At 33.8% G+C, this 13057-nt stretch overlaps 1 protein-coding gene across 1 annotated transcript in view; it reads right to left on the reverse strand.

Moving 5' to 3' along the window:
* The window catches only part of USP3 (ubiquitin specific peptidase 3), an 86034-nt gene that overhangs the window by 42288 nt on the left and 30689 nt on the right, over positions 1 to 13057 (reverse strand). The window contains exon 3 of the mRNA XM_016208574.2: positions 11061 to 11192. Coding sequence (XP_016064060.1) covers positions 11061 to 11192 — 132 coding nt within the window. The remainder of the gene's footprint in view (positions 1 to 11060; positions 11193 to 13057) is intronic.

Consider the following 13057-nt stretch of genomic DNA (forward strand, 5'->3'; position numbering starts at 1 on the left):
TCAGATAAAATACTCTGTTCAAAACGAAAACAACTCCAAATGCTAGTGTTCATCTGGGAAATGAAGTCTAAAAGGAAACGTACATAACCTTCCATGTATTGACAGGATAGCTTACTATCTAAATGAAAAGTGAAGCCCTTGACCTCCATAAAAAGTGGCTGCTTTGTTTAAAGAAACACACAGTTTCAAATTAAATGAAATAACTGATTTTTTTTTCTTATTAAAGTAATTCTTTTTGGTGAGATATGAATTCAGCCAGGGATATAAAATTACTTTACATATGTTAAAGTAATGTTTTCATATATTGAATACAGACTGATTTTGGGCCTTGTCGCTTCCAGCTAATCTTGTTTAATTAGGTCTAGTTGTTTCATCTCTCAGAATTTTCATCATTAAAGTAAGTTGCTATAGACTCTAGAGCTAATGGAACTGAGGGACTGAAATTTTTTTTAAGAGATTTTTAAATTGATTTTGAGAGAAAGAGGGAGAGAGAGAAAAACATGGATGTGAGAGTGAAACGTCAACTGGCTGCCTCCTGCATGCCCCCCTACCGGGGACAGAACAGGTGCACAGGACAATGCCCAACCAACTGAACCACACTGGCCAGGGCTGAATTTTAATTTTTTTAAATTGTAATTAATATAAAATTTTACTTAACAACTGAAGCAGTATAAAATATTTTTCCATTAAACACAATTTTATGGTTTTGGTGAAATTATATTTCACTTTTATTACATCACATAAGATACACTACAGTGCATGTGATGAGAGCATGTCATTTCTAGTATTCTACATAAGCAGATCACCAGTCTAGTTTGTGTCAACAGAATGATTCAGTTAAAGCTATTTTTCCTTGCAACAATGCTGCACTGTAACATGTTTATCTGAATATTTTATGAAGACAGAATGAGTTACAGTGATACTTAGGTAAATCACAATTGGTAATAAAATTGAAATGCTATTTTAACTATAGCATAAATTATTTTTCTAGCTTAAAAATTATGAAAAAATTTTAACTTTCAAACGAAGGCACACTGATGACGCAGAATTAAATGGAGAAGGTACGTCACAAATTTTACAAAGAATGGTAATTATGATTTGCTATAGCAGAGTAAAATAAATCAGTTGTGTAAAAACAAATTTTAAGTCAGTCAGAAAAAGCTAAGAACCATATTATTTCATTCATATGTAGGATATAAAATTGAAACTTGTGGACACAAACAGCAGTGTGGTGGCTGCCAGAGGGAAGGAGGTAGGGGGTCGGGGGTAAAAAGGGTCTTAATATATGGTGACAGGAGAAGATATGACTTTGGGTGGTGGGCACAAAGAGCAATATACAGATCTTGTAACATAGAAACCCACACCTGAAACCTATGTGTTCATATTAACCATTGTCACCCCAATAAATTAAAATGTTATAAAAATAAAATAAATTTTTTAAAAATTTAAGATAATAAATAATATTAAGAGTCATTTTCAGCAAGTGCATATTAATTTAATAAGAAGTTGCCTCTCAACGGACAAAATAATCAATGAAATTAGTCACAATCAATGAAATCAGAATGAAATATACAACATTTTTTTAATGATTATTAAAGGATTTGAGCTTGTAATTTTGGTCAGTTATAAAATGGCTTGAATTCCTCTGTGACAGAAGAAAAACATTTTCAGATAGAAAGATAAAAACTAAATTATTATTTCAGTTGGAATTATGTTTAAAATTTTGAAGAAAAACTTAAAACAGATAATTTACAAAAAGTGAAAGATCTTCAACTGACCCACCAAGAAACTGTCAGTGAATAAAAGACCTTTCTAACAATACTAAACATCAATCAATTCGACATTTGAAAAATTGTAAGTACTCCCATTTTTAGCTTTAGATGAGTTTTATAAGACAAGAGATACTGGCCAATTAATACTTTGGGTATGTTCTGCCTCAAGTGACTTTCAAATTTACAAAGAAATGTCTTCATCCATTTGCAACCTTACAAATAATCAATCTCATGATGTAGATATTTTTTAACCTTTTACATCAGTTACCTTCAGCTAGACAGGAACGTTTCCTATCAAGATAGACAATGGACCAGATATGTGAGATCAAAATCTGGATTGGCTAGAATGATTTCCCTTACTATATTTGCTCTACTGCAGAATAACATAATGAAAATATTTGTGCTCTGAAGTAGACTGTATCATGGATGCAGTAATTAAAATTGTTCAGTATTATGTGCAAATGCTATGAATCATTACCAGTTTATGGAACTGCTATAAGAAATAGAAGATAATGAATTTAATGACCACAGGTTCTTTGCCAATGTTTGTTGCTTGAGTCATGAAAGAGTTTTACAAAGATTTATTGTACTGCTACCTCATCCAATTCAAGATTTTCTTGAAACAAAAAAAAAATATTCAATATTCAAAGAGAAAACATCTCAGTGGTAATTTACATTTTCTCACCTACATTACAGTGCACGTAAATGAGCTAAATTTAAAGACCTAAGGAGAGAAAAAGCTTATTTGTGACTTAGCTAGACAGATAGTACAAGACTTTATGTTAAAATTTAAACTACTCATAACATAAATCAATAATGATGTTACACATTTTGTAACATGAATATGCAGGAGATTTTCATTTAATAGCATTAAGTAAATTGGCTGAAAAATCTACCAGAAAAATTGAAGAATGCTTCGCTGATATGGATATATTTAGACTTGATTTTCAGTTTATATAACCCCTTTGAATTTGATGTTGATAATACTAAGCTGTTACAAGAGTTAGTGGATTTACTTAACTTAGTATGTAGTTTTGAAATTCATCTGTTTTTGCTTCAGTCAAATCAGTTGTTCTAAAAGAATGAGTCAGTTTTGTCAACATATATAAAAATATTAAAGAAATATGGTTTTTGTACTTTATTGATTTATTGGAAAATTTTTAATAATAGTTTTTGGAATCTACATTAACTCAAATTTTTATGCCTAAATCAAGCATTTCCAATGAAAATTTAGCATCTGAATGAAGATATGCTATGAGTGCAAAATACACACTAGATTTTTGAAGGCTGCATATAAAAAAAATGCAAACTATCTCTAATAATTTTATATGAATTATAGGTTGACATAAAACTGGGTTAAATAAAATATACAATTTAAAATTAATTCACCTGATTCTGCTTTCTTTTTTAATGTACTAGAAAATTTAAAATTGTGTATATTGTATTAATTTCGCTGGACTGTACCTCTAGTCTCAGACACTGTTTGCTCTAATATTCTATAATACTATTCAATATCATAAAGAGGTAACAAATATAACTTCATTTGAACTATAAGAAATCAATTTTATTTTGGCTGTATTTGTTTTCACTGGTTAAAAAAAATTTATGTTCCCACAACTGTCCCTATTTCTCAAGAGCCAATTTCAAGTTCTCTTAAAAGTCACTAAGAAGGACACTACTTCTAAGGCTGTAACTTTTGTACTGTCTGATTTTAACAGACTACCTTAGTGTTATTTGATGATGGTGGTGGTGGTAGCGGTGGTGGTGGTGGAAGGAAAGCACCTTCCACAGGTCGAAACCTCTAAGAGTGCCTGGCATGTGGTAGAGGGTGGATAAATATTAGTTTCCTTCCCTTGTGTAACCAAGAGCTGCCTCACAGCACAAGTTTCTCCTAGCTGCTCCCATTACCCTGTTTTGATTTTTTCTTCCTCACTGACCCAGAGGTTAAAAGAAAATAAATAGCAAAAGTATAAAATAGCTAACAATTTAAATGTTGTTTAGTTACCTTAGTCTTTAGCTGTGTGATTGCTTTCAAACTGGAAACTATCCCACTAATAATACTGGTCCCAAGTATTAAAAAGTCCCAAGGCAAACAAAAGGATTTAAAGTAAACAAGTTCTAAAAATCTCTTCCTGATTTACAGTTGTGTTGGAACTATTTGGCTAGAACTATGATTACCTACAACACCTGAAAAAAATTAAGCCACTATTCTTAGCATTCCCTTCAAGATTATGCCAGAACGAGCAGCACAAAAAAGTACACAACTTCTAGATTGTCTTTTAAAAGCTTGTCCTCTGAAACTTGGAATGCATTTCCTGTTTTGAAAGAAATCGGTTTATGAACTATGGTTAAATGTCATAAGAAGAAAATACACCTGGTTCCCAAAATATAGTTGAAATAATATTATCAACAATTCTATTCCTCTTGTTTTCTATACTACGGGCAGCAAGAAATTGTGATAGGAGAAAGCTAGGCAGGGTTCAGATAACATGATTAGCACTTCCCTAGGAGAGAAGTCTGGGGCTCAGCATCTCTTCATGTACACAGGACTTCCTGTGTCTAAGAAACAGAGGTCAAGAACTACCTATATTGTAGGACCAACCTTTAGGCTATTAAATTTATACTTATGCAAATTTTTATTTAGTGATTTTAGGTAATTTTCAAGTAAAGATGAACTTTACTTCTAACAGACTACTTGTCAGATAAGAAAAAGGTTCGCTTCTGTATTTATAAACGAACTGTTTAAGAAAATTTAAGTCAGTTGAACATTAAAGACAAAATTATACTTAGGAATCATATTAGGCAAAATATTAGAGTGTATAAGACAAGGAAACAGGATGTAAAAAGGCAAGGGAGGAGGGGTATTGGTATCTTTCTTTACCTCTAATGCCTTCAGACAAGCTACACTATCATCTTGGCTATGTAAAGATCAGTCTCAAACCCAAATTCCTTGAGCCAAATATGTTCTTAAATTACTTTTTTATTTATTTAAATATCTTTACTCATTTCAGAGAGAGAGGACGGGAGAGGGAGAGAGAAAGATAGAAACCTCAATGGTGAGAGTCACTGATGGGCTGCCTCGCGCACGCCCCCCACTGGGGATCGAGCCCGAAACCCTCGCATGCGCCCTGACAGGGAATCGAACCCTGATCGCCTGGATCCTAGGTCGACACTTAACCACTGAGCCACGCCCGGCCGGGCCTTACAGGACTTTTAAATTACTCTGAGCCACTAGTTAATAAACTAAATGTAGAGTACGGTAGTGTACGTATACTGCAGTTAAGAGAAGAATATATACAGTTAATTTTACTACCTGACACTGAAAGAAAATACATCAAGTAGCAGGTAAATTTTCCTAAGAAACCCAAATTATTTACACTATTATATAATCAGAGAGGTATAAAAACAAGGATAAAATCACAGTTCAAGTTACTTCAGGTTCTGCTTACTCTAGTAAACAGCAGGATGAAATTATCCAACTTTTTATTACACTGATTCCTTACCAGTACATTTTTAGATTTTGATTTTTTCCCAAATTTCTAGCATTTATCATGCCTAATCCTGTCTACTTTTCTCTCCATAATCTCCTTCAAACCCATCTTTTTCCTTCTCCCCCATTTCAACTAACATTCTACCCTATACTTTGGTTATTTCCTTTGGTGTGATATCTCCCTCCCCCACTCCCTTACACAGTGGCTTTCAAATCCATAAGATACCCTATGCAGCTGAGTTAAGCTACAGTATTTTGGATGTTCACATTATGTTTGAGGACTATCATGTAAATTAGATTCTGTCTCAAGCAAAAGTTTTGAAGGTAAAAATTTGGAGGGAAAGGGACAACCTGTAAGTTTTCTTCATAAAGAATTTATATCTTTGCTTTATAGCTTTAGTACATTATTCCTAGATATAGTTTATATAGTTTTCTTCATTATATTGAATGTTTATTTATTTATTCATTTGTTTGGTCATTTCCATTTTTGGCTGGTAACTACTACTGAGGAGAAAGCTATTAGTTTTTATATATTTATCATATATCACCATTTCAAAATTTCATATTAATTCTAGTTGTTGTTTCCTATTAACCTCCCCACCCTTCTTGAGTTTTCTGGGCAACCTATTATATAATTTGAAAACAAAAGTAATTTTTTGTCTTCTTTTCCAACATTTATACCAATTATTTCATTTACTTACTGTCTTATTTCAATGGTTGGAACTGCCAAAACAATGTTTAATTACAGTGGCAATCATGTAATTGATGGTAGGAAGTATTTGTCTTATTTCTGATTTGAATGAAAATGGCTTTAGTATTTCATCAATTAGCATATGATGTTTGCTTTCTTTTTGGGGGGAAAACTATCATATTTTAATAGTTTCCTTTTATTTCAATGTTACTTTTTTAAAATCAGAAACAGTTTCTTTACAAATGTATTTTTGCTTCTAATGGTACAATAATCTGAAGTTTCCTTTAATAATGAATATGTTGGCAGACTTCAGGTGTAATTAACTCAATAATTATATAATTTTTCTTTTTGGTACATCTCATTGGGTTAGATTTTCTTTTAAGTTATAATTATTTGTAACTATTTTAATTAGTGAAATTGACTTACTTACTTTTTGGAGTTTCTATCAGATTTTTGTCTTAAGGTTTTGAAAGTTTCATAGAACATTAGTATACTCAATGTTAAGTTTTAATAGTTTGAGATTGTACTGTCCAATATAATAGCTAACAGACACATATGGCAATTTAACTTACATTAATTAAAATAAAAACATTCAAGTCCTCAGTCCCCAAGCCACTTTTAATTACTACCATATCATATGGCAGCACAGATGTCACACTCCAAACAGAAAAATCTCTATCTTTTTCCCAACTTTAAAATTCTAAGATTTTCCTCCATTCCTGTCAGCAGTGCTATAGAAGCTACCCAAGTCACATGGTTCCACATCATATTCTTGAAGAACTAAGAAAACACTCCCAAACCAAACCTTTCTTTACCCATCTCAAACAACAAACAATCATCCAAATGAACCTGATTTTCTATACAACAGGAAACAAAAAATTCCTTTTATTTACTGGCTACAAAGCAATCTTCTACAGTAAGTCGTATATAATACTAAAACCAAACAAAACAAAGCTTTTATGCAAAAAGTACCCTCAAGAAGAGGACAATGACAGGTCTATCATTAAATTTTAAATCCTTTTCATTCCCTGGCATAATATTTTGATATCTAGAGGCAAATTTGACCTTAAGTTTTATCATAAATAACAGATATAGATACAGAAACAAACAAAAAAATCCAAGCTGATATTTCAGTAACTTCATTTATTTCAAGCCAAGAAAAGTTAAAATCCAAAAAAACTTTTAGAAAAGCAAGCTTATTTTTAAATTCCCCTTTATTAAATTCTGCTGTATTGCCATCAAATAAGCCAATTTCAGGAAACTAGAATACCTGCAGAGAATACTCACATCCTTTGCTAAAAGTAGACAAGTACCAGCTTTTACGTTTTCAGACCACCTCTGTTTAAAGGGTTCTTTTTAAACTTTAAAATACTGTTTTTAAATAAACAAAACTCTTCCTGTTCTCTAATCTGTATACCACTGAAAATCTGTTTCCAAATAGTTTATAAAAACAGTCAAAAGATTTTCCCTTTTTATTTTTAATCACAACTGCCTTTGAAAATGATTTAGTATCAACTTAAGCCCACTGGTAAGAGCTTTATTTTTATTAGTTTTGATTAAAACTGCTACTGTTATAGGTGTTTAAAATGTGAAATACAAGTCTTTTTTCTAGATAAATGGATTGATTTACATTTCATAATACTTCTTTGTTTGAAGTTCTTTAAAACATTACCCTGCCAGGAAGGAAAAATTCTGGTAATTTAGTTTTAACATCCCTTCCACACTTTTGCATTCTCAGAAGTACAGCTATTATTGATAAGGATCCATTTGACAAGACTATGTTAGATGTCAAAAATTACTTGTTCAGTATTTTAAATCAATTAACTCAAAATGTCTATCTACACAAGATATCAAATCAAAGTTCCTAATTTTAATCTGCTTCTGTTTGATACAATAATGTATACCACAAACACTTCCATTTGTATTGAGCAAAGGAGAGAAGTTGGGGTGGGAGGAAAGAAAATACTACTTAGCAAACAACAGAACTGAACTCTAGTCCCTGTGTGAACATCACTGTAAGATGTTCACGGTTACTGAAAGCTTCACTTACCTCTAGCACAGTTAATGAGACATAGCTCCTAAAGGAATGGGTTTGTGTTGAATTAAAATTATTCCTTTTGGTGTTTCTTTCCGTCTTTTGAAATAGTGACCCATTTTATCTGTGTGGTTGATATGTGCTTCTTCCAGATGCCCTCTTTATATCAGAAATGAAGGGAGCCGCTCTGCAAGGGTGCCCCTCTTGGGAGGTAAGCAAAGTAACACAGATGCCTGAGTCAGGTGTTCTTTGGCAAGAATGTTCTGCGGCCCAAGATGACCAGAGGCACATTGCAGATCTGGAATAACCTTGCCCATTCTGGGAGATAGTTAACAAAATTCAATCTTTCTAACATATACTGCCTATTCTGTACCAGACACTGAGTGCTATGGACGATACAAAGATCTGACATATGGTTCCTGCAGTCCCAAAGACATTTACAAACATCTAACATGCAGGAGGAAATTACAAGTATCCCAAGAACTATGAGTTTAGGAGAGGTTACATCCAGCTACAATTGGCGCTGGGGGGGGGGGGGCGGGGGGGGTCAGTTCAGTGATACCTACCTTCATAAAGGATATGCAAAGATAGGACAGGGCAGGGACTCTTGGAAAGGAAAGGATAGAGAAACTGTAAGCCTCAGAGCATGTTTCACTTCTTTAGAACACGGAGCAGATGGAAAAGAAGCTTTAACATTAGCTAAAGTCAGAATAATTTTACCTCAAGCATAATCATTAATAATAAAATAGGTTATACCTAATACACCAATATTTTACCTCTAAAGCAAATCATTTGGTCTAATCACAAGAAATTTATGTACAAAGAAAACTTACAAATGGAAGTGAAATTACTAAAATGTGCTGGAAAATAATACATACACACCCTATACAGAAAAAAGAAATCTTTTTTGTTCGTTTCCTAATCACAGTGAAGTGTGGGGAAAATGCTCATTTAAACTCCAGCTTCATCAGTTTACAGCTAATACAGAAAGAGTCCTTTTAGGCCTCAGTGTAAAGCTACAGGGTGAATCCCTGGCATCTTGTTCTAAAACCCACAAATGAGCTGGTAACATGACCAGCTGCAGCTCCCTTCCTGCATTTCAGAAGCGCCGGGTGTCCCACACTCGCAGCTCTGTACAACTTCACACAAAAGACTGGCAACTGGCCAAGAAGCCTCCGCCATGGTGTCTATTCCCCAAGGTTCAAGAACTGCCATTGAATTCCAACTCAGCCATAAAACGACATGTACTTTAGCACACTAAACCAACATAAAACAAACTAAATTCACATTCTGTTTAGTAAAGGTATTCCTCCAAAACGCAAAATATAAAAGACATTAAAGTATATAATCTTCTACATTTTTAAAGAGACCTATGATTATAATTCTACTCCATTAAGATAATTCTTAAAATTTCCTCAGATTATTATTTCCTTATAATCTTATCAATAGCAAGAAACCCACCACACACAGGGGTTTAGCTATATGTCTAAACTTTTTCATTGAGCAGGTCATGCACACTGTTAATTAAGAATCAAGACGAATGAATGCTTTACCATCTGGTACATGTAGGTTGGCACGACCTACAACAATGACTGTGAGACAGATACCTCAAGAATGATGTTACTTTCTGTCTTACAACCTTACAGAAACGGATGGTTCTGTCAGTTAGGTAGCTACATCATTCCAGTATGTAAGTTTCCTGAAGGAAAGGGGGAAAACTACAGAAAACACTTTAACAGCTTGGCTAATACTTAACTTTCGTAGAAAGGAGTGCTTTCTAAGACCAAATAACAATAAACTGAGCACTAGCCTTTGTGTGAAAATCCTGGGAAGGTTTTCATCTTTACTGAAACCTTCACCTACCTCTAGCCTCTCTCTCTTCCAGGTCTGGACATCTTCTACACAACAGTTCACTGATATATTAGTGATCTGAATGAGTAAACCTTAAGGTGTTTTATTCAATAGCGAGAGTTTACCAATGTTAAACCTGTCAAAATTTAAAAGACTTAGGAAGCCAACTGACCTTTTTAGCTTCCTTTTGATGGACACCTTTCTGTAATACTGCTATCAACTAAAGATGGTGTAGAAAGGATTAGCACACTTCAGTAGAAAAGGTGAATCAAATGTGATATTTGGAGTTTAAATCCCCTTCCCTGCCTAGGACTGCCTTCGTGAGACAGCCAAGGACCGTACAGCAAAAACACACACACAAAAACCTCCAAAGAAATCCTTTAAATGGCCTTTTCCCTCTTCAATGTTAAAAACCTTTTGAATTTACTGTATTGTTTAATACAAGTAAAGAATTATTCATCATAATTTACTAGTCAAGGAAAGAAATTTGCTTCACATTGAAGTTAAAATCGCAAAATACACTGACTTTCTGAGCACACCAAGTGGATATGGATTGTAAAACATCACTGTAACCTAATTAACCTAGATCTAAGTAGTCCTAAAAAGAGATACTTAACTTTATTGTCATTTACATGAAACATGTCTATTATATTACAAAGAGAGAACAGGCCTCCAATCTCCTCCTAGAGGAGGTGGTACTTTAAAGAACAGCTACACAGGACATTTCTGACATTCATCCACAGAGGAGTGGGAGAAGGGAACTGTGCTGGGAGAGGGGAGCTGTCCCAGTAGGTTTTTTATACAAAGAAGTTACATTTTTAAGGCTATGTAACAAAATGTTAACTTGCACAGTAGAAACATGGTGGCTGTTTTTTTAACATGGGTTATCATATTTTTTTATTAAAAACAAAACAACAAAAAAGGAATTATAAGGAACAACAACGAAGAAATACTTTTCATTTTCCTGAAGCTTCCTGGGATGGAGAAGGAACAGGCCTGGGACAGAAGAGGAGGCCGAGAAGCTGAAAGGAACAATGCAGAGTAAAAGCTAATGAATAGGACAGGCCTCGCTGAGGGCCCGGCAGGAATCCTAATGGAACTAAAAGGAGGTGGCGGTGGCGGCAACTGGCTTAGAGGCTGGGGGGAGGGCAGCAAGGAAATGAAATACACTTACATGCTCACAGTAAGGAATATCATTTCCAGGAAAATATTAATACTTACCAGTATGTACTGTAGCTACTACAATCCATACACACTGTGTGCTGAGCTTTATCTTGTTTTTCTGATTTCTTATGGTTGGTTAAGGGTACTTGTGCATCTTCATAATGCTTTTTTGCATGGCCATTCACATACCTTACAAAAACCAAATGAGATTTTATTTTAATCTAAATATTGCTTTGGAAATTACAGTAGTAGGAAATGATAAAATTAGATGGTAAACAAGTCAAAATAAGAAAGAATCCCTCCTTATAAGAATATTCAATCATTTAGTGATTATTAAATTGAGTACTTAAAATATGCTCCTTTTTCTACAATCAAGTATGACAGTCAACTTTTAATTACAGCAGACACAAGACTAGGAGCCAGACAAGAAAAGCAATTATCTATGCAAATCAGTTTCAATACCATTGATATTATCACTTAATTCTTTGATTAATGCTTTTGCTGTAGTCTTTTTTTTTTTTAAGCTTTTCTCAGACTGCTAACCCCTAACTCAGGTTATTATCAAAGACAAGCTTTGTAAACTAAACCACTCAACCACTTCCCACAGGGTCATAGGTTCTGCGTGGGTTGCTGCTTAACATAAAAGAGAGTCAGATATGGAAACAGGATAATCTTCCATCTCTTTCTCATCAATATGGCTTCAGATCTTTTATTTGAATGCCTTAAATAATCAGCTCCATTCATATGGAAACACATTTGTTTAGAAACAATCCAAACAAAACACAAATCATCTTAAGCTTATATAAACTGTTATTTCTCTACGTGGACAAGGTAATCAAAGGTTGACTATAGTCATAAAAATTTTCTAACACTTTCCAACTCAGATTTAGTAAATCATTGTATTACAGAAAGCAGAATAAAACATTTGAAATAAGTATTCATATGCACATGGTGTGCACCCAAATTCATCTACACTTTCGCCTTAATACTGTGCAATGCTGTAACTGACCACAACTGTGAAGACCCTTACAAAACAAAACCTCCCAGTTCCTAAAAAGCAGCCAATTTGTAGAAGGCAAAGCCTAACTGAAACCTCTGAACAGTCAAAACAAATGTTGGTTAAATGGTGCCAAAATAAATATTCTCAGAGAGTAAAGATGACATTTTTGTCATGAGGCACCTTAACTGTACCAGGGGCAACACTTACCTTGTGGTAAGTAGGGAAGACCAACTTGAAGACCAGCCTTTCCCCCCAACAAAGCTGGAAGCGATAGAGGCACTACTAACCTCAACTCAGAATTCGATCAGTTTCCCATTTTTCCACTGAAGTAAACATAACCAACATTTGTGTGTACATGGGTCCTCTGTCCACAAAAGTGGACTAAAATGAGTTTTTAAATAAAATTATGGTTAAGAATATAAACTCAAAAACTAGGCTGCCTGGGTTCAAAAGTAGGCTTTGTCACATGCTGGCCATGTGAGCTTGGGTGAGTCACTTAACCTCTCTGTACTTACGTTTCTCATCTGTAAAATGGAGAGAACAGGACTCATATCTCATACACTGTCAGGTAATTAAATTAAATAACCCATGGCTCAGAATACATGCATGAATAAATGAATATTTTTAATTTTTATTCATCTTTTCCTTTACATGCTTAACTACCATTTATTCAGAATCCAAACAGCATTATTTACTTAAAAAGTGGTAATATTAAGCACATACTTTGAGATGACACATTGCACAGGTCAAGAAACACCCAATATTTAATTTAAAAGGTAAACTCCAATATATAATATAAGTTTAATAGCTAATCAGCTCAATTTCCGATGCTTATATTTATTTTTTCTGTGCCATGAAAAGCAGGAGTAATATTTATAATGAGGAGTGCCTTTGAAATCAAAGAAAAGGCAATCATGAACAACAATAAAGGCATTACTATTTTCAAGTCTCTGAAAACTGATTATCTGTTCATAGTACACATGGTTCACTTAGCCACCACACTGTAGTCTCCAAATATAATAGATGTTTAAACAGTTATTGGAAATGTCAGTGA

Source organism: Miniopterus natalensis, chromosome 1, assembly GCF_054644295.1.
Source record: "Miniopterus natalensis isolate mMinNat1 chromosome 1, mMinNat1.hap1, whole genome shotgun sequence".
NCBI classification, from domain to species: domain Eukaryota; kingdom Metazoa; phylum Chordata; class Mammalia; order Chiroptera; family Miniopteridae; genus Miniopterus; species Miniopterus natalensis.